Source organism: Urocitellus parryii, chromosome 5 (assembly GCF_045843805.1).
Source record: "Urocitellus parryii isolate mUroPar1 chromosome 5, mUroPar1.hap1, whole genome shotgun sequence".
In the NCBI taxonomy this organism is placed as follows: Eukaryota; Metazoa; Chordata; class Mammalia; order Rodentia; family Sciuridae; genus Urocitellus; species Urocitellus parryii.
The window spans coordinates 66,045,123-66,069,617 of record NC_135535.1 but is presented as its reverse complement, the minus strand read 5'-3'; the positions used below and the strand labels follow the sequence as shown (position 1 = coordinate 66,069,617).

Below are 24,495 nucleotides of genomic sequence, written 5' to 3'. Positions count from 1 at the left end.
TGGAGAGAGGGCAGGGCCAAAATTCAAGATAAGCTGGAACTTAAAATCTGGAAGCAGGTTAGGTTAAAGGTTTAGGTTGAAGTTTCCACCTGAGGTAGTTACTGAGGAATAAGTCCCGCGCTATGAACCAGAAGACTTGTAATTTAGGATTTGCCGTCAGTGCCAATTTATCTGGTACGTCTTTGCCAAGCCACTTATCTCCTTTGAGTTTAGCTTTCCCGTTAGTAAAACGGAATAAACAGTGTGCCCCGCTCCTCACACACCCAGGGTTAAAGAAGTTCGAGAATGAAACGAAAAATAATTAACGCGCCTTGAAAAGTTTAATGTACTGCGCCAAGATGATGTGATTACTCTAAACTCAGAGGGCTGGAATCAGGGTTGGGGCTGGGGCGGAGACTGTGGTCCCTTCCCAGAGCCTAGGCTTCCTCCCGTCGGCCTGGTGGCGCCCGCTCGCGCCGCCTCTCTGTCCTACAGTTCTTCTCTATGGTTTTCCCTCCCGGACCCTGAAGGCGGGAGGGAGTGGTCAGCACGCCTTTTCCGCTAGTCGCCCCCTCTAGCCTACAGTCTCGCTGTCCCAAGCTTCCCATGCCCGCCGGTCAGCCGGGCGCACAAACAGGCAGGCACTTGGGGGGCGCGCGGGGGGCAGGGGGAGTTCCGGTTCCGGTTCTTTGTGCAGCTGCAGCGGCGGCTCCGGGAAGATGGCGGCCCGGGCGGGTTTCCAGTCTGTGGCTCCGAGCGGCGGTGCCGGAGCCTCCGGAGGGGCGGGTGCGGCGGCTGCTCTGGGCCCGGGCGGAACTCCGGGGCCTCCCGTGCGAATGGGCCCGGCGCCGGGTCAAGGGCTGTACCGCTCCCCGATGCCCGGAGCGGCCTATCCGGTGAGTGAGGCAGGAGGAGGGGCGCACAGGCCGGGGGCGGGGCCCAGAGAGTGACAAGGGTGGGGGAGAAGTAGGAGGGACTCCCTTGGGAGGGGTTCTGTGCCCCGGGTGGGGGTTAGGGAGAGGCGTTTAGCATCCCCACCTGCTCCCAGAGGCATTGTTTCCTTGAGGAGTCGGTGTAGAACCAGGGTGGGTTAAGTGGCACTTGGCATGGTTATGGAGTGCAAGGGGGCTTGAGCAGTTCCAGTGCTCACAGGAAAACCCAAGGTTTAGCTGCAAATTGAGGTCAGCACCTAAGGAGATAGCAGAGAAAATATGGAATTAGAGGAGATGTGGGAAGAGTCAGATCCAATATAACCTGGGGATAATTTGAATATAATCATATGATATGTTAGCTTTTGGGTCCTGTTTTTCTATGAAATTACTACTAGAACAGAAGAAGCTCCAGATATCTATATTCCAAAGAGGCAGAGAACTCTTCTCTCATTGACCTGGAACCTCCCTATCTTGTTTCATTCAAAGAACTCAGATGTCCCCCACTTTTTTTTATGGGGTTAGCTAGGGAAGCCATTACATCTTTGGGTTCTCTCTCTATTTTATAGAGACCAGGTATGCTGCCAGGCAGCCGAATGACACCTCAGGGACCTTCCATGGGACCTCCTGGCTATGGGGGAAACCCTTCTGTCCGACCTGGCCTGGCCCAGTCAGGGATGGACCAGTCCCGCAAGAGACCTGCACCTCAACAGATCCAGCAGGTCCAACAGCAGGCGGTCCAAAATCGAAACCACAAGTAAGATGACTTGGGGAGGGGGGAAGGGAATCTATGAGAGTAGAAGTGGTAAATCAAGAAGTGGTGGTGCCGAGTCAGCAGATGTTGTTATGGGGGCTCATCCTTGAGAATGCCTCATGGTTGTGGTGGTGATGGAGTTGATGGTGTCGGGGGAGAGGGTTTTCTTTGATTTGAGACTGCAGGCCCTTACTTTATTATAAATGGAAGTGCTGACAGCTTATCTTCATGTTCTGACTAGTTCTATTCCAACCTGATAACAGTATTTATTCCAAACAGTGCAAAGAAAAAGAAGATGGCTGACAAAATTCTACCTCAAAGGGTGAGTCCAAGCTGTAGATTTTCCTGAAGATGTGGTGAGTCTGAGAATAGAGATGGTCAGCTCTAGATCCCAATTATATCTTTTCTGTTTCTAAGATTCGTGAACTGGTACCAGAATCCCAGGCCTATATGGATCTTTTGGCTTTTGAAAGGAAACTGGACCAGACTATCATGAGGAAACGGCTAGATATCCAGGAGGCCTTGAAACGTCCCATCAAGGTAACACAGGACAGCATTAGGCAGAGAGCCAAAGGAGAGGACTTGGGAACCTTCACCAGGCTTAAGATGAGAAATCAAAGGCACAGCACAGCTCTCCTTGGCATTTAAATTGCATCTTTCCCTTCCGCCTACAAACCAAGAATTTCATTAGGAGCATTTAGGAACATAAGAACAGCCAAGGGGGAGGGGCTTTTGATGTCTCTTGCATTAGAAATATACCCCGTCCATGTTTTTGCTGTAATGGCTCTGCTACCTTGGGAACCTGGCAACTTGCATGACTCTCCACCTGGCATCATGGTGTATGCACTTGTACTTAGATCAGTGGCTTGTGCTCCTCTTCTAAATGGAATCTTCATCTACCGACTGGAGGGACTGGGTAGACAGTAAGCCAGTCTGTTAGGATTAATTTTGGGGTTTGGGGAGACCCTTGTCTTCAACATCAAACCACTGAAGCCCCACCATCAATCCTGTTTCTGCCTTCCTCAGCAAAAACGGAAGCTGCGAATTTTCATTTCTAACACTTTCAATCCGGCTAAGTCAGATGCCGAGGATGGGGAAGGGACGGTGGCTTCCTGGGAGCTTCGGGTAGAAGGACGGCTCCTGGAGGATGTGAGTTAAAGGTCCACTGTGGTCGGCATCCAGGGTGGGAGATGCTGGGAATGAGCAGTGTTGTCCAATCAGCACGAAGCCTAACTGGTGCTCATAGCTCCTGCTGGGAGCATCAGAGAGAGGGAGACTTTTCCCTGTACAGAAAGATAGTAGTCCTTTGTATCTGCTTCCACAGCATTGACCCTCACTGGTATCATATTGTCCTGAGATCTGATTTGTTGTGTACCTTTCTCCTGGTGCTGCTGGTCTTTGAATTTAACAATATTTTAAGATTAGTTTGTTTTTGTTTTTGTTTTTTTAAATCAAGTGAGTTTGTGCTTAGCATTTGAGGCCATGTTTCCTCTTGGAATCCTTATGGTCCTTGATTCCCATTGTGGTATCTCCATCTTCACTGGAGATACCCTTGGTTTAAGTGTAATAGATTCCTCCAGCAGGCTTTTTGTGGCTTCACAGGGAACATCAGCTGACAGGTGATAGCCTCCAAACTTCCCACACCAGCAGCTCTTTGGGGAAACTCACCTTTCTCTCATTCCTTACACTCTCTGGCTCTCTATTTTTAGCTGCTTGCAGGCAAGCTAATTTGAATGCATTTTTGCAGGAGAACCAGGGTTCAGTGTTGTAGAGTCTTCTCTTCTATATAGGTCCAGTCCATCTGCTGATTGTGTTGTTCTGTCCAAATAAAGCTGTTTTTGTTCTGGTTGCTTATTCCCTGTGATTCATTTCCTCTCTACAGTCAGACTATTTTCTATTCAAACTTGCTTTGTTATGTGCAGAAGTTTGGCTTAACTTGCCTCATTGCCCAAAGGGAAATGAGGTGGGTAAGTCAATGATCCTGTCCATGTAATAGGCTGCTTCTTCAGGGTTCTGTTGCTACCAGGACTTGTTTAATACCCACAGATTCTTTGCCATCTCTTAAGAGATATTCAGAAGGCATTTTTTAGTTGTTTTTTTTTTTTCCCCATTGCTGTTGTGGACTCTTTTTAAAAAACATTGTTGTGGGAAATTTATTCTAGCCTTTTCTAACATTACCGTTTCTTTTTCTTCTAGTCAGCCTTGTCCAAATATGATGCCACAAAACAAAAGAGGAAATTTTCTTCCTTTTTTAAGTCCTTAGTGATCGAATTGGACAAAGACTTGTATGGGCCAGACAACCATCTGGTAGAAGTGAGTAGTTCTGCTTTCTGGATTTTGACTTTTTATGTCTGGAGTATGATGGACTTGGGAGCCAAACTTTAACCTCTAGTGTAAGGGGGAGGTATAAAATAAAGGGTTACCCCAGGTGTATGGTTCTGTCATTGCAGTTTGTAAACTGACCTCCAGGTGGCACTAGCTGTGTTTAGTTTGCAATCTAACTTGTCCCAACTTTTTAATGTTATCCTGGCCACTGTCCCCACTTCAAGGAAAATTCTAATGGAGGCCTCGTTTACATGCCAGGCTATCTCTGCTCTGCATCTTGCTTATTAATACTGGTGAGTCATTAGTTACCACACACCAATCATATGTTTTCTTTTTTTTTTTTTCAATCATATGTTTTCATGATAGCAGTTACTATAGTTAAATGGGTTGACTAATAGGATATTAGTACTTGCCTTGGTTACCTTTATAGTTATGGGACTTCCTTTTGGTTCCTGTTCCCTTAGATTCACATCCAAATCACCATAAATCCTTTATTTTAATGCCCAGTAGCTCAGTGTTTTGAAGACTCTGTTAGCAATAATATTCTTTGGGATACAATCAGAACCAGAATGAGAGTCCAGCACTCCATGTGAACTTAACTTGCTCCTTTCTTTGCCAGTGTAGCTGCAGCCCCTTAACCTCAACCACTAAGAGACATGGAAAGGTCTTTACCATCTAATAAGGGAAGTAAGTCATAGAATCAATAGAAATTTGTAAATCTATTTAATATAATTTTATAGAAGTAGAGTATAGTGGCTAAAAATGTGGACTATAGAATCAGATACACTAGATCTCAAATTGCAGCTCCACCACTTTCTGGCTCTTTGACCTAAGCAAGTTATTTCATTCTCCTAAGCATTAGTTTTCTCATCTATAAAATAGGTATTAGTGCCTATCTCATATGGATGTTTGGGAATTAAGTGACAATCCAGGTAAATGTCTTAGAACACTTTGCATATAATAAATATTCAGTAAATAGTAACTACATATTTCTGTTCTTTTTGTGGATAAAATTATCACTAGAAATTCATGCTAATTTAAATGTGATCCCAAATACTTAGGATTAAAAGGTTGATCTCCTTACATACAGACAATAATCACAAAGTCATATGCAGTTTTTAAGAGATGCATCATGTTATTGCTCTTCTTCAGTAGCCTCAGTAATCAGAGTTGAATGATTGTTCAGACATTACAGAAGCTCTTCCCTCCCACCCTAGCTCTTCCTCTGGGAGAGCACCCCTGACATCTTCCTCTCTGTAGTGGCACAGGACCGCCACTACCCAGGAGACCGATGGCTTCCAGGTGAAGCGACCAGGAGATGTGAATGTACGGTGTACTGTCCTACTGATGCTGGATTATCAGGTATTCTGTGGAGGTGTGAGGGAGTCCAACTTTCATAGTCATGTTCCATTAGTGGTCTGACTTTAAGGGTTTAAGTCTGTTTGTGAATAATTTGTCACTTTAGTATGAAGATAGTTCTTAGTCATGAGTTCTTTTTTTTAATATTTTTTTAATTGTAGATGGACACAATGTGTGTATTTTATTTATTTTTATGTGGTGCTGAGGACCGAACCCAGTGCCTCACGCGTGCAAGGCAAGCGCTCTGCCACTGAGCTCCAGCCCATGAGTTCTTCCTTGTATTTTCCTATCCTCAAGAAAACACTTTGTCAATATTTTCTGACTAGATTGAATGTTCTTCTGTACTAAGAATCCTGAAGTATACATAGACCGAAATCATTAGTTTTATCGCCTTTATCTGATTCTGTGCAGCCTCCTCAGTTTAAATTAGACCCTCGTTTGGCTCGGCTCCTTGGCATTCACACCCAGACTCGTCCAGTGATCATTCAAGCACTATGGCAATATATTAAGACACATAAGCTCCAAGATCCTCATGAGCGGGAGTTTGTCATCTGTGACAAGTACCTCCAGCAGGTAGGTAAAGAACTCATTCTTTTTTTAAGAAAAAAAATTTATTTATTTATTAGTTGTAGTTGGACACAAATGTTTATTTTTATGTGGTGCTGAGGATCAAACCCAGGGCCTCAAATGTGCTAGGCGAGTGGTCTACCACTGAGCCACAACTCCAGCCCCTAAAGAACCCATTCTTTTGTTAGAATCTACTCAAGCACTAATTATACTCAAAATGCAAATTTGTAGCTGCTTCTTTTTCCCACAGATCTTTGAGTCTCAGCGTATGAAGTTTTCAGAGATCCCTCAAAGGCTGCATGCCTTGCTTATGCCACCAGAACCCATTATCATTAATCACGTCATCAGGTAAGCCTATGCATGGGAGGCTGTGGTATGTGCTGCTGGCACAGCCAGTTGTCAGACTTTTCAAGGATTTTTACAAGCAGGTTGTTAGACATAGCTGCTACTTAAGTTACATAAGATAAAAATTATACTAAAAGTGAGAGTGATATATTCTCAAAATTTACTGTTTCCTGGTTATTTTATTACATTTTTCTAGTATTTGTTTTCTTGAGATTACTTGTGTCTTGCTGGGTATGGTGGCACATGCCTGTAATTCCAGCGGCTTGGGTAGCTGAGACAGGAGGATTGCTAGTTCACATTCAGTCTCAGCAACTTAATGAGATCCTATGCCACTTGGGGAGACCCTGTCTCAAAATAAAAAATAAAAGGGGCTTTGGATGTGGCTCAGTGGTTAAGCACCCCTGGGTTCAATCCCTGGTACCAAAAAAAAAAAAAAGATTACTTGTGTCTATATGGTGGAAATGCTACTGTATAATAATTTTTGGTTGCACAACTTTTCCCCATTCCAGAATATTGGAGGCTGGAATTCAGCAAAAACTACACATCAGTGTAGTATTGCTGCCCCCTTGGAGGATTAGTTGTTAAACTTTTATGAGCTGATCACTGATGTGAAGGATCAGCAGCCATGTCTAAATGGTGGGACATTCCAATCTGAGACTAACTCCATTGCTTCTATTTGCTTTTTAGTTCAGAAGATAGAGAGCAAGGCATCTCTAGGCAGATAGAGAGTGAAGAAAGGTACTTTCTCCTCAAAGCAGCATGTCCCTGTAGTTAGATATTGTCCCTTTGCACTCCTTTCTTTGCTTTATATTAAGTCTGGTAAAAGCCTGCCATTCCTTATGCCCCGATCTATCATTCATTGAGTAGTAACTCCTACAGTCTACACGTTAGGTCCATAAAAGGTATTGTCTGGATTCCTGAGCTTACTTTAGGCCAATTTTTCTTTTCTTTTCCTCCCCCACCCCTTGGTGCTGGGGATCAAACCCAAGACTTCACACATTGTAGGCAAACACTGTACAAACTGAACCACATTCCTAGCCCTAGGTCGTGTGTGTGTGTGTGTGTGTGTGTGTGTGTGTGTGTGTGTGTGAGAGAGAGAGAGAGAGAGAGAGAGAGAGAGAGAGAGAGAGAGAGAGAGAGGGAGAGGGAGGGGGAGGTGGAGGTAGCAGTACTGGGAAAAACAAGTTAAGACTTGAGACAGGGTCTTACTAGTTGCTTAGGGCCTTGATGAGTTGCTAAGGTTGGCCTTGGACTTGGGATCTCCCTGCCTTAGTCTTCTGCTGGGATTAAAGACATGTACCTTACCCAGTGTTTATTTTTGTTTTTCTTGATACTGGGGTACAGGAGATTGAACCCAGGTGTGTTTAACATCTGAGCTGTATCCTCAGCACCTCCCCCCCCCTTTATTTTGAGATTGGGTCTTGTTAAGTTGGCTTTAAAGTTGTGATCCTCCTGCCTCAGCCTCCCTAATTGCTGGGATCACAGGCGTGTACCACCACACCCTGGCTTAATTTTAGTTTAAAAGGGGAAAAGATAAATAAAATTCTATAGCAGTGGTTTCCTCTAGAGAGGAAGGAACTTACTTTTCACTGGATACATTTTGTACTATTTAAATTTTTATCATTGACTCTTAAAAAAATTTGTTGAGATAGAATTCTTATATAATAAATTATACACACTTAAAGTACAGTTTGAAGGGAGCTGGGGTTGTGGCTCAGTGGCAGAGAGTTTGCCTGGCATGTGTGAGTCACTGGGTTGATTCTCAGCACCACATATAAATAAAGGTCCATCAACAACTAAAAAAAAAAAAAAAAAAACAGTTTGAAGACATTTGGTAGATGTATATACCACATGGCTACCACTTCAGTGAAGATACAGAATATTTCTGTTGCACCCCAAAGTTCTTGGGCCTTTTTGCAGAGAACCCCCTTTCCCTTCATCCCTGGGCCATCATTTTGACACTGTATTTAGTGTATTTATTTATTTATTTATTCACTGTATTTATTTACGGGAGATAAGCCCTTTACCAGATTCCTTTGGTTTCCTTCCCAGTGTTGATCCAAATGATCAGAAAAAGACAGCTTGTTATGACATTGATGTGGAAGTGGATGATACCTTGAAGACTCAGATGAATTCTTTCCTGCTGTCCACTGCTAGTCAACAGGAGATTGCTACTCTAGACAACAAGGTAGGGTTTCTGCCCTAGTTAATTTGGGTGTTACCACTTCCCTATCACAGCTTCTAGACTGCTTTTTTTTCTTTTTTGACTGCCTTTTATTTCTTGTTTTTAAATCAAAATAAATGGATACCCAGTATTTGTCAGGTACTGTGCTTGGTGCTGCTTAGAGCCAGACTCACATGAGTTCTGCCTCAGGCTATACTTTTAAAGTGTTGAGCCTCAGTTTCTGATCTGTGAAATAGAGACCATAATACCCATTTTTATAAAGGTACTCTGAGAATGAAATGAGACAGTGTTTAACATTGGCCAGGCATAGTGGTGTACAACTGTAAACCCAGCAACTCGGAGGCTGAGGTGGAAGAATTGCAAGTTCAAAGCCAGCCTCTGCAACTTAGCAAGACCCTGTCTCAAAATAAAAAGGACTGGTAGCATCAGTCATTAGTACCACCAAAAAAAAAAAAAAAAAAAAAAAAATTACAAGCTGGGTTAGGAGTATACCTCAGTGGTATAGAGCACTTGCCTACCATGAATGAGGGCTGAGTTCAATCCCAGAACCACACACAAACACACAAAAAGAAGTGGTACACACTGGTAAATACTATTGTCCACCTATGACAGAAACTTAGAATAGAATCATCATTGTTCCTCCTTCTCTGGTGTGTTAGGTACATCACAGGTGCCAGGGGATGGGATATTTGGGAAAAGGAAGCTAGATGGGGAAGTTGGAGCCTTGTCACAAGGTTGTTTTTTTTTTGTTTGTTTGTTTTTTAAATACTTTATTTATTTTTTTGTGGTGCTGCGGATTAAACCCAGCACCTTGGACATGCTAGGCGAGCTCTCTACCGCTGAGCCCCATTCCTAGGCCCTTTTGTCACAAGGTTTTGAGGCAGATAACACTAGTTTATATTCCATCCTGTAGGTGAAGTAAGGGATTAGCCTGGTAAGAAGTTTTTACCGGTGGATGCACTGTTGCTATTTGCATTTAGAATGATCACTGGCTGGAAGGTGGAGATTGCAAGGGGGAAGATGTGGAAGCAAGAAGCCCAGCTAGACAGCTGTTATAGTAATCCATGGAAGATAATGTCAAAGCCCTAAACTGAAGTTACAGACAGTGAAGATGGAAATAAGTAAATTGATTTTGAGAGGTGTCACAAGAATTAAGGGATTTGACCACTGTTTGAATGGAGGTGAGAGAGAAGGAGGAACAATGATGATTCTATTCTAATTTTCTGGCATAGGTGGACAATAGTATTCACTACGATTGGCAAGAAGAGGAATAGGCATTAGGGAAAGGGTACTGGATTTAGTTTTGGGAATGTTGAGTTTGAAGGGTCTTGAGATGTCAAGAAAACATTTGAATTGTTTGTAGTTTAGAAAACGGACCCTGCACTGCAAAGCGGGAACTCATGACCCTGTCAGTGATGTGGATGAAGTATTTACCATGTAGTGCTGGGCACCTGAGGAGACTAAAAGGAAAACTTCCCCTTACTTGGAATACACAGAGACAAACAAGTGCAAAGAATGCTGAGGGCCAGAAGCAGTGGGAGCTTCACACAGCATCCTAGCTCTGGGCAGCAGCACCCTGTGCCTAGATTGAAAGTGACATACAGAGACTTCATGCACTGTCTGCCATCTAACTTTGTGTTTCTGTAGTGTGAAAATGGCATGTGCGTCCTTCATTTCAGATCCACGAAACAATAGAAACTATCAACCAGCTGAAGACCCAGCGGGAGTTCATGCTGAGCTTTGCCAGAGACCCTCAGGGTTTCATCAATGATTGGCTTCAGTCCCAGTGCCGGGACCTCAAGGTAAAGAACTTAGTAAAGGATCAGGGAGAATTGAGGAGCCAATTTTTCTTCAATATATCCCATTTTCAGTTGAGTTGGGACATTGAGTGTCAAGTTACTATTTATTCAGTGCTGTCATTGTGCTTCATATTGTCAGGGATGCAAAATGGAAGACCTGATTTCTGCAACATCCATTTTATTTGGAAAAACAAAGCTAATATGATTAAAAATAGTATGCCATATAGTACATTATCAGAACTCACCAGTAAAATAATTCAAAATAAGGCTAGAGTCACTGGGTAAGGCTTCATGGAAAATTTGGGACTTGAAGATATTTCTCAGAGAGGAGAACACTAAGGCAAGAAGATACGCACGGACATAGAATGTGTGAAATCCACCTAAGTTTTCACCCAGCCTGCCACTGCTGTGACTGCAGTTAGGAAGGATGCACAGAGGAGCAGGGGGAAAGAGCACCAGGCAGGTTTCTAGACAAGGCAATGACTTGTGGATAACAGGAGGCTACTAGGTTTTACATTAGTTCACTGGGACTACAACAGCAAACTAACACAAACTGGGTGCTTAAACAACAGAAAACTCACAGTTGTGGAGGCTGAAAGTCTGAGATCAAGATCAAGAAGGTTGGTTCCTCTGAGGGCCGTAAGGAGAATGTGTTTCAGGCCTCTCTCCTAGTTTCTGGTGGCCTCAGGCATCCCTGGGGTTATAGCTGGTTTTCTCTGTGTGTCTTCACATCATCTTCCTTCTGTACCTGTTTTGTCTCTATGTCCAAATTTCCCCTTTGTAAAGATACCAGTCATATTGGATTAGGGCCAACCTAATGACCTCATCTTAACTTTATCATCTGCAGAGACCCTATTTCCAAACGAGGTCACATTCACAGGTACTGGGGGATTAGGATTTCAGCATCTTTTGGGGGGATACAGTTGGACCAGTAGGAGGTGTAAAGGCAGAAAGCAAGTCTCTTCTCTCCTTTCCCCTGCCTTTCTCTCAGACCATGACTGATGTGGTGGGTAACCCAGAGGAGGAGCGCCGAGCTGAGTTCTATTTCCAGCCTTGGGCTCAGGAGGCCGTGTGCCGATACTTTTACTCCAAGGTAGGTGCTTGAGATGCACTGGGAAATTGACCAAAAAACAAGGGGTATGAACCTCCGATGGGGTCAGTGATTTTAGGTACCAATTTCTGATCAACTGTCTCATTTTCCATTCTTTTCTCCTTAGGTGCAGCAGAGACGACAAGAATTAGAGCAAGCCCTGGGAATCCGGAATACATAGGGCTTCTCTGACAGTCCTAATTTGGCTGCTCCAGTTATTTGTGCTGTGCTGCCTGCCTCATAGCACCTGCCATGGTCTTGCTTGGGGCCTTTCAGGGGATGCTGTTGGTTCAAGGACAACACCAGAATGAAGAGGGTCTCACATTTCTGTCTCACAAGACACCTCTTATCCTCTTCTCCCACCCCATCCCTTCCCACTCCTCAGCTTCCCTTTGCCCCACAGTTCCTATGTGCCTCTATCCTCCCCTGGTCTACATAGGACCTCTAGATAGTGGTAGAGAGAGAACCTGTAGTGGTAATCAGTGCTCTGAATGGACTGGGCCTAAGGCCAGATGGTCTTTAATGGGACCAGCTACACTGATCCTGCCCTTCAGAGACCCAGGAGTTGGGAGTTGTAGCCCCTCCTCCAAGACTCAGGCCTTGGGGCGCTCTATAAGCTAGTTTATTTTGGCCCTCCTAATAACAGAATCCAATTTCCTTCCTTCCCTCCACAGGTTTGGAGCAAACTCTCCCTTCACTTGTTGCCCTCTAGCACTAAAGGAACCCTGGCTCTTGGGCTCCACTGAGCCCCAGGTCAGTCCCCAGTCCTCTGCTGTCTCAGTGCTTCTCTGACTCCTTAGTAGGGGTCTTCTTACATCAGTATTGGAATTTGTTCTTGAACTATTGCTCCCTCCTGCACACTCCTTATAGCTGCCCTTTGTAGGATTCCTTCATATCTGCCCTAACCCATGGCATTTGGGTGGGGGAATCTTGCCTTTTCCTGTCAGAGCCCCAGGGATCTAACCTAGGGTACTGTCATTGCCAGCAGAGGCTGTTCCTTCCTGCTGTTGCTTGGAAGAGTGATTTATTCATTCACTCTCCCCTGCCCACTCCCTTAATGGAGAAACAGGCCTAAAATCAAACGGGTAAAGCCCTGGGCTATCCCTGTCTTCCTGTCCCTCATCTGCCCAGTTGATACTCATTGGTGACTTCTAGGGTACCAAGGAGTGAAAGCGCCTAGGGCTGGAGAACAGCTCTGAGTTGGGTTTGTGACTCTTCCCTCTCCCTGCCTCACAGGATTGTGACTCCCCAGCCCTTGCCCTCAAAGCTTCAGACCCCTCAGGTAGCAGCAGGACCTTGTGATCTTGGCCCCTTGGAACTGAGATGGTTTTGCATCTTTCCAGGAGAGCCTCAGATTCTTCTTCCAGGTTGTATCACCCCCCGAGTTAGCATATCCCAGGCTCGCAGACTCAACACAGCAGGGTGGGAGACAGCTGGGCACAGAGGGGAATTCTGCCAGAATGGGCTCTGAACCCACAAAACTGACAAAGCCCCTGCTTCCCCACCCCTCCTCAGGCTCCTGCGAGCATATCCCCTTGCCCCTTGTCCCTGCCTGTTCTACACTGGGGACAGCAGAGTTTTCTCCCCATCTTCCCCTTCCTGCCCTATTCCCATCCCTCCTTCAAAAGGTTCTCCCCACAGTGACACTGGACAACCCTGGGGCAGCTGAGCCCTGGCCTGGCTCCTAGCTGGAACCATGAGGAGGAAGTTCAGCACTCCTATACAGTGTCCCTATTGAAGATAACTGTTTTTATTAACTGAATTATTATGTTTTTTTCATGGACCAAAATTTTTTTTGTACTGTCCCCTTATGGATGTCACCCAGTTTTAATAAAAGAATCTTCTGAAGGGTGAGTCCCCTGCCTCCTGTGGGAGAGCTTCTTCTAAGCTCTTTGTTCTTCACCACCATCATCCCTGCTCACAATGTCATTGTATTTGACAGATATTTATTGAGCACCTGCTGTGTGCCAGCTATGATGCCAGGCACTGGGATTCTAAGGAAAATGAGGTTTTTCCCTGGTGGGCTTGGTCTCACCTGAGAGGCTGGTGACCCAGAGACCAAGAAGGCAAGTTTCTGCTTGGGGTTGTTGGGCTTTACCACTGGATCATTAGAGTCCTGCTTCAGCTCCCCTGTTTATTAGGTACTAATAGGTGAGTGGCACTGCCATCTTTTCTCTTGACCCTCTGGCTCCTCAGGCCACTTCCTGGCTGGAGTCCTTAGATGACTGTAGTGTGTTAGGCTTGACAGAAATTCCTTTAGAGGTTCCATTTCTTTCTGCAGCACCAAGGCCTGGGCAGCAGCAGACATTTTTATTTCCTGAGCTGTTCCCTTTCCACTGGAGCCCCAGAGTGAGCTATCAGTTCTTAAGATTGGCATGAACTTTACAAGTGTAACAAGCCAGGGTACACCTGTGATCCCAGCTACTTTAGCTGCTGAGGCAGGGGATTGTAAGTTTAAGGACAGCCTGGGCAATTTAGTGATACCCTGTCTCAAAAAGGGCTTAGGATGTAGCTCAGCAGTAAAGCCTCTCCCTGCTCCCCCAGTCCAATCCCCAGTTCCATACACAGTATAGACAGGCAGCTTGCAAACTGTAGGAGTCCTCATTAGCAAGACAATGAAATTTTGCAGTTCTTCCTGCTCCCCACTTGGTGGCTCGCTGCTTTCCTCTGCCACTGTTAAAGAAGAGGGAGTAGAATATTGGATGAGTGTAACTGCAACTAAAGTTGCAGTTAAAAAAAAAAAAAAGTCCTTTGCCTCTATGGATGGGAATACTACAGCATCGCTTGTATTCAGTGAGACCCACCAAAGATAATGACTGTTCCTAATCTGGAACTTGACGTTTCTCAGACTTGATAGGGAAAGCAGAGGAGTTGTGGGGGTGATAACAGAGTGGAGAAAATTGATGTCAAGGACATTGAAATGGCATCTGTTTTTACCCAGGCTAATTACATGTGTAATGAATGGCTGATGAATCATTAATTTCAAGCAAATAATCCACAGTTGGTGCTCAGGAAAAGAGCTCTAGTGATACAGATAGCTTCCTGTGACAAGCCATTTCTGAATCTTGGCACCCTCTTTATTTCTATGTAAATGAACAAATTCTTTGTCTCCACACTACCTAAAATGACAATAGGGGCAAAATGAGAAATGAAGCATTTAGGCAAAAACAAGGGGATTATTTTTATGCATAAATGTCCATTCTTTTGGAGTTTCTAATGTGTGCCAGGGACAGAAACATCTTTTTCATCACCCATAATCAGTGCTCCCAGCTGGCAGCCTGGCACTGGTACCTTCTTCTCAGTGCCAATGCAATGAACGAGTGGTCTGTGGGAGGCTAGCCCTGTGTTAGGCCTAACTTTGTTTTAAGGAAGACAACCCCTACTGATTTCTTGTATGTCCCCCTTATAGGAACTCCCTGTCTATGAGTGAATATAGCAGGCTCTTACTGGGCTATCCCTGGACAACCCACAGTCTTGAACTCCTGCCCACTTACCCTCACCACTAGTTTCACCCAGACTCCCCTCTAGCCCACAGCTTATTACTGTCACTAGCCAGTGGCAGCCTAGAGGGTTGGCAACTCCCACTGAGCATTCTGCCAAGCCAGGAGGTCAGCACGTGAGCACACAGTGTCGTCTGCCCTCTAGGCCAAGGTGCAGAGATTGGAGGGTTAGGAGCCTCTTGCTCCACTCTCTAGACAAGCCTGGAAACTGGAGCTCCTCCTCCTCTTGGTCAAACAGATGGCTGTGGGTAATGTAGAACCTGAACTGCTGAAGGTATTCCTGCCATTCTCTCTGTCCCCCAGTGATACCTGCTTTCTTTCACGGCATCTGAGACCAAAAAACTCCAGCTATTCCTGAGTTTTGGAAATTGCTGCTCCAGGTCACACCTCCCTCTCCATTTCTGGTCTCTGCAAACTATGTGTTAACCTGCAGAAGCCCCTAATGTGGTACTTGAAAACCCAAGAGGAGAAATTGTAGCGATCTCAAAGCCTTGATCTCAAGAGCAGTGTACACTTTGGCTGCCTTGTCTCTCCTTGTCTTTCCATAAGTCTACAAGAATTCTGGACCACATGGCATTAGAGTTCTCTGACTTTGTTTGGCCCTTCCTGCCTTCCCTGCCTAGAAGACACTCAGGTGGAGATTGTCTGAGAGGCCCATCCATGAGTCCCTGAGATTACCAAGATGACAGTGCCCTTGGAGGCTCTTATCACCCTTGGGCTGGGTTGCCTTTCAAAGAAAGCAGGCCCTTACTTATATGTGGTTTCATCCTTAGAAGCGGACCCACATTCACCAACCCCCTCACTCATATCCCTGCAATAGAGCTACTGTAGGGTTGCTCTGGTCCTAGGAGGGTATGTGCCAGGAGTGGGGGTTAGAGAATTCCTACCTTTGAAAAGAAAGCATTCCCAAATCTGCTACTAGGGCTAAATACAATTTATTTCAGTGCTGGGAAAAGAAGGGAGTGAGGGGGGACAATCACTTTGTCCTTATCTGGGCAATTTCTTGACAAAACTCAAAATGAGACCATTGCAAAGGGGGTGGAAAAGTGGGCTGGGGCCAAAGAAATTTGCTAGCAATGTCATCTGCAAAGCCAAGAGGAAAAACCAGCCTGGCCTCTGCCCCATTCCCATTCCCCCCACCTGTCTCTACCCTTTCCCTGGTTCTGCCAGACTCTCTATCTCCCTGGGCGCCAGCTTCTCAGCCACCCCTGGAGGCGGGGCTTGGCTGCACCCATGCGTGGTAGCGGAGTTAAATGCTCTGAGCCGGCACTGCTTGGGCAGAGAAGTGACACCATGGCCAGCAAGAAAGTCTGCATTGTAGGCTCTGGCAACTGGTAAGTGGCTGTCAAGGACCATGGGGGAAGGGTGGCTTCCCCCAAGAAGAGAGGGGTTAAGGAATGAAGCTGGATGGGAAGGAGGCAAAGTGGTTGGAAAATATATCTGGTTCCTGTTTGTCCCCTGCTGCTGTCCTCATTGCCTACAGGCACAGGACAGATGACCATCTCCCAGGCTGTGCCTGCCTGGGCAGTTACACCTGTTCATCAATGGAAGTGAACAGAATGCTCCCTTCTCTGCCTGAAGAGCTGCTTGGGTTTGGGGAGTGGAACCAGAAGGCTGCTCCTCTTCTCCAGCAGCAAAGTGTGAGACAGACTTGAGTCTCCTCTATTGCCAGGTCACAAGAGACTCACTTGTCATAGGAGTGGGGTGGGGGGTGATGAAAAAAATAATCTGGAGGGCTGCTATAAGGCCCTGTAGTGGGTGGGTGCTACCCCATCCCCTGCCGCTGTTTCCTCCCTCACACCCCACTCCTCACTTTCCTGTACTTTCCCTAAACCCCCAGGGGCTCAGCCATTGCCAAGATTGTGGGCGCAAATGCTGCCCAGCTAGCACACTTTGACGCCCGGGTGACCATGTGGGTGTTTGAGGAAGATGTTGGGGGCAGAAAGCTGACAGAGATCATCAACACTCAGCATGAGAATGTCAAATACCTGCCAGGGCACAAGCTGCCCCCAAACGTGGTAAGCCTCAACCTCCTGCAAGGAAGGGAGGAAGTCCAGATGGTCAGTGCCCAGATTTTATCTACAGGAGCCTCCTGCTGAAAGGGAACACTTCAGGTACAAGTTGGACTTGAAAAGTGTCTCAGAAGGGCTTCTGTGGGCACAGGGCACTCCCATGTAGACTCCAAACTGCTCCCTGGGCACTTTCTGGGATTGAGGAGAATTTGCACAGTTCCTCTTTCTTATAGGATTCCAGGGGGAAGAGTCTGGGAAGAGGTGCGTAAGTTGGTTTCCATGACAACCAAAGACTGGTTCTCAGACTCCCAGATTTAAGGTCCCAGCAGTGCCTGCCTCAGGCTCTAATCCTGTTACTCATTCACTGGATTATTAGCAGATTTGGAAGCTGCTCCTTGGACTTTTGGTCTTTGGTCAAATTGATAGTAGCTCTCTTCCCCACCTGGAAATGGGGGAGCAAGAGAGGAAAAGGGCTCTCTCTTCCCAGTTGGGGCCCCAGGATGATGAAATCTTACTTGGCTTCTCCTCCTGCCAAGCCCAGGCTGCCTTTGGCCTCCCTCACAGTCCCATAGCCAAGGGCCAGGAGCGTGCTGGGGGGGAGAGTTCCAGAAATCCAGGTCAGCTGAAGCAGAGGGGCAGTGAAGGTTGGATTTTCCTAAGTTCAATCCTCCCAGATTCAGTCCCAAACTACTCTTTCTTCTCCCTCTTCTCAGTCTCACTCTGGCTCCTAGACTGCTGAATAGAGTTCCCTGGGGGCTAGCAGTGGTCTGCCAAACCCACAAGCACCTGGTCACCCCACAGGTGGCTATACCAGATGTGGTCCAGGCTGCAGCAGATGCTGACATCCTCATCTTTGTGGTGCCCCACCAGTTCATCGGCAAGATCTGCGACCAGCTCAAGGGCCACCTGAAGGCCAACGCCATTGGCATGTCTCTTATTAAGGTGCCAGGGACACCTTCATGTGGATGGGGGTGTGCAGCTAACTATTGTGGGGTTCAGGGTGGATGAAGCAAGTGGAAAAGAAAATGGCAGAAGTAAGCCAAAAGTTCCCAGAGAGAAGAGAGGAGTTGGCTTTGGAGAGGATTAAGAAAGTAGTGAGTTACAGCTGAAGGAAAGCTGGGAAGTAGATAAGGACTCATTTGGAGGCAGAAGCCTTAGGGATAAAGGGATGCTTCAAGGATATGAGAAGTGGGGAGGATTGAGGAGTATGCAAGGGAGCTGGTTTGGAGCAGTGACTGGGCCAACAGTTGGTTCGGGACAGTAAAGGAGGGAGGTATTTAGGGATTTAGAGGAGAAACATTGCCTTGGAGAAGTAGGTTATTGAAGGTGCATGGAAGGGCTTTTCTGATGGATTGGTTTTTCACCACTGTCTACCTTCCTCACAGCAAACTGAATTGGGATTGGAATGGGGCAGGACTGGTGGGGAGGTACACTGATAAACAGTGTATTTGTAAGGGGTAGGATTTCTGGGTGGGAAGCCCTCAAATGGTTTATCAAGGGCAGCTGGCCTGAGCTTCATCCTGTGCCCAGGGGGTAGACGAGGGCCCCAATGGGCTGAAGCTCATCTCTGAAGTGATTGGGGAACGCCTTGGCATCCCCATGAGCGTGCTGATGGGGGCCAACATTGCCAGCGAGGTGGCTGATGAGAAGTTCTGTGAGACCACCATTGGTGAGAGCCTTCCCCAACCCATGCATCACAAAGCTCTAGTGCTTCCTCTCCCCAAATTCCCCGCCAGCCCCTTAGCCATCTCTTTCTACCAGGCAGGAAAAGGAAGATACATAAGAGGTGAGGGAGGGTTGGGACACCCCCAGGGAAGGGGTTGCAGATCCTGCCTCGGACAGGTGTGGGAAGAATAGTCAAGAGTTCCCCCCCCTCTGGGTGTGGTGGCACATGCCAACAGTCCCAGCTACTTGGGAGGCTGTGGCAAGAGGATCACTTGAGCCCAGGAGTCTGAGGTCAGCCTGAGCAACATAGTGACACCTTGTCTCAAAAAACAAAACCAAAAATGAGCCCCCTCTGAAAGTCTTGCTCTCTCCTCATTTTAGGCTGCAAGGACCCAGTCCAGGGACAGCTTCTGAAAGAGCTCATGCAGACACCCAATTTCCGTATCACAGTGGTACAAGAGGTTGACACAGTAGAGATCTGTGGGGCCTTAAAGGTGAGAGGGGCACAGAAGTAGCTACTGAGATGGGAAGAAGGTTCCAAAGGAAGGCCCAGCTTAGCTCTAAAAGACTGCCAGTATTCTAGATCTCACTCATAGGCAGCTGTTCCCTTTCCCCACCAAATCTCACATACATAGGAGGAACTGCAGAAGTAAAACCAGGGGCACTCAGGCCTGCTGATTTTCACCATCAGGCTATGGAGCCTTATTCCTTTCCCTGGAGAGCCCCTTGTGGGACAGGCTGCAAGGGGTGGTCCAAGGGGAAGAAGAGATGCCCAAGCCAATGGGAGACAAAAGATCCTAACTAAACAAGGAGCTGCATGCCTGTAATACCAGCGACTTGGGAGACTGAGGCAGGAGGATCACAAATCCAAGAGCAGCCTCAGCAATATAGTAAGATCCTACCTCAAAATAATATTAAAAATTAAAAAAAAAAGTTTGGGGATGTAGCTCAGTGGTAGAATACTTGTCTAGCACATGTGAGACCCTGAGTTCAATCCCTAGTATCAAAAAAAAAAAAAAAAGCAATAACTATGGATCCACAACTATGTATATGACTATGGAATAGAAAAGAATGGTCATGGATGAAAGGGTCCCCTGGAGAAAAAATGGCTTTCAGAAAATGTCTTCAGGGATGTAACATGGGGTGGGGCTAAGAGGTACAGCAAGTGGACCAGGTGGGGTGGCTCATGCTTGTAATTCCAGCAACTCTGGAGGCTGAGGCAGGAGGATTATAAATTTGAGGTCAGTCTCAGCAACTTAGCCAGAACCTGTCTTAAAAAAAAAAATTAGTAGGCCGGGTGCAGTGGCGCATACCTGTAATCCTAGCAGCTCAGGAGGCTGAGACAGGAAGATCAAAGTTCAAAGCCAGCAATGGCCAGGCACTAAGTGACTCAGTGAGACCCTGTCTGAAATGCAGCTCATTAGTTCAGCACCTCTGAGTTCAATCACTGGTACTGGAAAAAAAGGTGTAGCAAGTAGGAAAACCAGAACGTGGACATGGTTCAGGAACCCTTATGCTTCCTTCATTTACTTGGTGGGTGTGTTATAGCTAATGTGGGGAGCATGAGGCAGGTGCTGAGGGCTCCAGATGGGCCACTGGAAGGTGTCCTTCCTCACTCATGCCTTCTACTCCCCAAAGAATATAGTGGCTGTTGGGGCTGGCTTCTGTGATGGGCTAGGCTTTGGAGACAACACCAAGGCAGCAGTGATCCGGCTGGGGCTCATGGAGATGATTGCCTTTGCTAAGCTCTTCTGCCAAGGCCCAGTGTCCTCTGCCACCTTCTTGGAGAGCTGTGGCGTTGCTGATCTCATCACTACCTGCTACGGAGGGCGGAACCGCAAGGTGGCTGAGGCCTTTGCTCGCACTGGAAAGGTGGGCCCTGGGAACAGGGGGAATAGAGGGTGGTCCCTGCTGGCATCAAGGTAGAAGCACTTAGCTGGCAGCTCCTGAGCACAAACATTAATATTGTTGTAGACATTCCTACCCGTTTTTCCCCCCGTATAACCCCACAGCCCATTTAAGCCCAACTTTCCATATGGATGACCTGCTCTCCCACCTCCATACATGTGGCCTGTTTTCTTTACAGTCCATTGAACAGCTTGAGAAAGAGATGCTGAATGGGCAGAAGCTGCAGGGGCCCCAGACAGCCCGAGAGCTACACAGCATCCTCCAGCATAAGGGCCTGGTTGACAAGTAAGTGTGCTATATAGCTTTCCTGGCTGAGGGAGCCACAAGCCAAGAGCAGTCCCTGTTCTTGAACCACCTTCTTGAACTTTGCACTGTCTATGAAGTGGGTAGAGAAGGAACTGTAACCTTCTGTTTCAAGGTTAAAATCTGGACTACCTATTCTCCCCAGCCAGTTCACGGCCGTGGAGTTCATTCTGGTCTAGTGCTCTTTTATACTTCATTACTTGCACCTCTCTGAATAGCCTCCCTTTTTTATCCTTTCTTCCTTGTCCTCTGCTTTAAGGGTTAGAGCTCTGGGGCAGGAATAAGCTCATCTGATTGTCTCACCTCTTTGTCCAACTCCCCATCAGCCCTCTGTCCTCTGCATCATGTCCTCTGATTGAGAATGGGTTCTGCTTCAAGATTCTCCTTTCCAGGGAGCACAGACAGTGGGCTGAGCAGAACAGAGTTCAGTTGGCCTGGGAAATAATCATAGAAAAAGAGAAAATGAAATAGGATCAGAACAGTTCATGGCTTTGGGTAAAGGTGATGGGAGGGGAGGATAAGAAGGAAAATGGCATTTATTGACACCTTCACATAATGCATAATCAAATCTTCATGTATATAATCATATCTTTAACTACTTTGGCTGGGCACTATGGTGCATGCCTTTAATCCCAGCAGCCAGGGAGACTGAGGCAGGAGGACTGTTCAAGGCTAGCTTCAACAACTTATTGAGACCCTCAGCAACTTAGCAAGATCCTGTCTCAAAATAAAAAATAAAAAGGACTGGAGATGTAGTTCAGTGGTAAAAACAGCCCTGAGTTCAAGCCCCAGTGTCAAAGGGGGGAAAAACTCTCATATTTTTACTACTTTGTCATATTATCCCCATTTTACAGTTGAGGACACTGAAGCTCAGAGAGGTGGGGGATGGGGGGAAATCACTTAAAGCCAAGGAAACATGTAGACAAGTTCAATATGAAACAGAGCAGGGCAGGTAGTAACCTGACCCTATAACCCAGGGATGGGGAGTTCAGATACTCAGCAGGTAGAAATTGAGAGCCAGAGTCAGCCTGAGCTCTGAGGCGGGAGGGTAGAGGAGTGCAGGTTAGGCAGTGAATGTTGAGTGGGGGAGGAAGGGTGAAGAGTGGGAGACTAAGCCTTGCCTTTCCCCGCAACTCTAGGTTCCCCCTGTTCATGGCTGTCTACAAGGTATGCTATGAGGGCCAGCCAGTGGGTGAATTTATCCGCTGCCTGCAGAATCATCCAGAACACATGTGAATGGGGCGAAGACCCAGAACAGGCAGCTCCTTTTTCCCATTTGACACAAGTAGAAGTTGGGGCACCTGGTCACCAGGATCTCCAGGACTCCTCACCAAGCAGTTTTCTCAGCTTTTCACTGGAAGACAAAAGGCAGTGGGTCAGCTACACACCTGGAGATCCTAACTGCCTGAAGCCTAGAGCCTCTTGCCAGAAATGGAGCTGCCCTGTCCTTCTGCAGATGTGGAGCTTTCTCCTTGTCTTCTGGGAGGCACAGAATCAAGCCTCAGTGCTGCCTGCTCTAGGAATGTGTATGGGGGAGGGTGGGAGGAGAGTGCGTCAGGGCAAGGGCTGCCAGTTGTTGCCTCACACAGACCAGGAACCTGCCCCCAGGCTGAATTAAGTGGCTAAAGAAGTACCTTAGCATAGGAAGGATGAGGCAAGGGCTGCCAGGGAGGGGTCTGGGTGTTTGAACTGATATAGGTGCCATAGATCCTTTGGCTGACCTCTGCCAGGCCCCACACAGCATCAACGGATCTCAGTATTTGTTAACAAAATACAAAGATCTCAAGCAACCCCTTTCTAGCTTCTCCTAGCAACAACTGCATCCTCAGAAACCTCTGGTCATCCCTCTTCCCCCTCCCTTAGGCTGCCCTGGCACAAGAGTTGCTTCATGCTGGCATCTCTGGCCCTGGGACTTGCTACTATCCCCAAGGACTTCCTGGGTCCTAGATCTTTGCCAGCTCCTCCCCACCCTGTGTGACCTTTCCAAGCGTTCCCTCACTGGCCCTAACTGCCAGAACCCTCTTTGGGGAGCAGGAACTTAAATCTGCTGACAGAGCTACACCTTTTCATAGCCAGCTCAGATCACTGGGCTCTGGCTTTTTGTGACCTTTGTATTTGCCCAGCCTCCCTGTCAAGAGCTCTAGCTGGGGGAGGTGTCATCTGGGTCCCTCCTGCTATTTATCTCTCCAGAGAACATCCCTGCCTTTACCCTCTCCTCCTCCTCCTCCTCCTCAATCCTGTAGTTCTTTCTCAGCTGCCCCAGAGCAGCCAGGACAGCTAGCCAGCACCTGGCATCTAGAAGCCTGGGGTCAGATTGGCCCAAAGGCTAAACAAGGTTCCCATGCTGGTGGGTTCTTGATATTCCAAGGCCAGCTCTCCTTCCTCCAGTGAAAGCCTCCTCATGAGGCACTGACCATATCAGCACTTCAGTTGGGAAATTCAAGGAGGAAGAAGAAAATAAAAACCACCCTGTGCCCTGGGGTGAGGGAAGAACAGGAGGGGGGAGGGAGAGGAGTATGCTTTGCACTGGCCTTGTTCCAGGACTGGGTGGCTGCAGGGGAATGTCACAGGTCAGCAGCAGTTCCCCTAGCTATAAATAGTCCCTGAGGGCTGAGAGGCTCCGCTTCCTGTGTGGCAGCACCTGGCACATTGTGACTCTGGCCAGCTTCATGTTAATCCTCCCTTACTTCCCAACAAACTAGGGAGTCAGGCTCCTCTTGGCTCCTAAAATTTGAGAATTCAGACTTACCAAGTGTAGGGCACAGCTGCCTGTATCAGGCCAGGAAAGTGCAGGCAGTCATCCCAGGTCTGGCTGGGCCCACGTCTGGGTACTGTGTGAATCCAGAGCTGCCCTTGAGGAGGTTAAGGTGGAGCAAAGACAGCTTCCAAAACCTTTGCCTACTTCTGTTCAGTCCATAGTCAATTGTGAATCTGAGGTTTTCTATCAGGCCACTTGACCACCCAATAAAGCATTGTTTTTTTCCAGAAACAGTAAGAGTTGGGGAAGGGGCTTCGGTGCATGTGGTAATGCGTTCCCTGTCCTGTATCACCACATATGTGTTTTCACTCTTACCACGGGACCAATGAAAAAGGAAATACCTCGTCGATAATCAGTTATTCCAGGGCCCCAGCAATGGGGCCTACTCAGTCCTCTCCTCTGTCTTCCTCACTGGCAAAGCCCCTCACACCCATCTCTCCCTAAGCAGTCATCCAGACTTCCCAGAGCTTCTTAGGGGCTTTAGCATGCCACCTACAAATGGGATCACGCAAGGGGCAGAAACATTATAGAGTCACCCCTCGTGCTCACTTCATGGTCATGGCCTTGCGGCGCAGGTCACGTCCTTACCTGAGCTTGGTCCGCAGCCCGACCGCCCAGGAGAGGGACGCTCCAGGCTCTAGGGGGCGCGCGGTCCACCTGCCGAGGCGGGGCTGGCTCTGAGCGAATCCACCTAGATACCAGAGACGTCACCGCACCAAAGGCTGGGATTGGTTGTGTCTGGGCATTCTAAATTCCGGTTCCCGAGTTTAAGCCACCAAAGACAGTCTCTCAATGGAGCATTATCCACAACTCCCATAATTCATAACGAGAGGAAAGTTCGTCTGAGGATGCGTAGCAAGAGCGACTTGACCCGGAAGGGGAATGTGGTGCCGAGGATCGAACCCGGGCCGCACGCATGCCAGGCGAGCGCGCTACCGATTGAGCCACATCCCCAGCCGAATTTCAAAACTGGCTACCAGCGTGAGGCGTGGCAGGCGAGGGTTCCCGCCTCAGTGG

At 47.3% G+C, this 24,495-nt stretch overlaps 2 protein-coding genes and 1 long non-coding RNA gene across 6 annotated transcripts; 2 read left to right on the top strand and 1 right to left on the bottom strand.

Moving 5' to 3' along the window:
- Positions 1-318: 318 nt before the first annotated feature.
- Positions 319-13,180, top strand: Smarcd1 (SWI/SNF related BAF chromatin remodeling complex subunit D1). Of its 4 annotated transcripts, none has more exons than XR_003302405.1 (14): positions 319-875; positions 1,478-1,665; positions 1,942-1,984; positions 2,080-2,202; positions 2,689-2,811; positions 3,859-3,975; positions 5,248-5,349; positions 5,758-5,919; positions 6,164-6,261; positions 8,311-8,446; positions 10,123-10,245; positions 11,234-11,335; positions 11,460-11,648; positions 12,007-13,180. XR_003302405.1 is itself a non-coding variant. In XM_026407020.1 (13 exons), the coding sequence occupies exons 1-13, from the start codon at positions 699-701 to the stop codon at positions 11,511-11,513; spliced, it is 1,548 nt and encodes a 515-aa protein (XP_026262805.1). In that variant the 5' UTR covers positions 319-698; the 3' UTR covers positions 11,514-13,180. The 4 variants fall into 4 exon arrangements, 2 of the variants coding, with proteins under 2 accessions (XP_026262805.1, XP_026262806.1); XR_003302404.1 differs by having other exon boundaries at positions 11,460-12,085; positions 12,569-13,180; XM_026407020.1 differs by having other exon boundaries at positions 11,460-13,180.
- On the bottom strand, positions 11,361-24,445 carry LOC113195480 (uncharacterized). The gene is made up of 3 exons (XR_013343603.1): positions 24,067-24,445; positions 21,024-21,154; positions 11,361-14,005 (listed from the first exon to the last, which is right to left on the bottom strand). It is a non-coding gene; the product is annotated as an uncharacterized LOC113195480 (long non-coding RNA).
- Positions 16,062-23,709, top strand: Gpd1 (glycerol-3-phosphate dehydrogenase 1). Its single transcript, XM_026407022.2, has 8 exons — positions 16,062-16,166; positions 16,673-16,850; positions 17,646-17,786; positions 18,375-18,513; positions 18,891-19,003; positions 20,148-20,381; positions 20,596-20,702; positions 21,860-23,709. The coding sequence occupies exons 1-8, from the start codon at positions 16,066-16,068 to the stop codon at positions 21,954-21,956; spliced, it is 1,110 nt and encodes a 369-aa protein (XP_026262807.1). The 5' UTR covers positions 16,062-16,065; the 3' UTR covers positions 21,957-23,709.
- Positions 24,446-24,495: the final 50 nt, after the last annotated feature.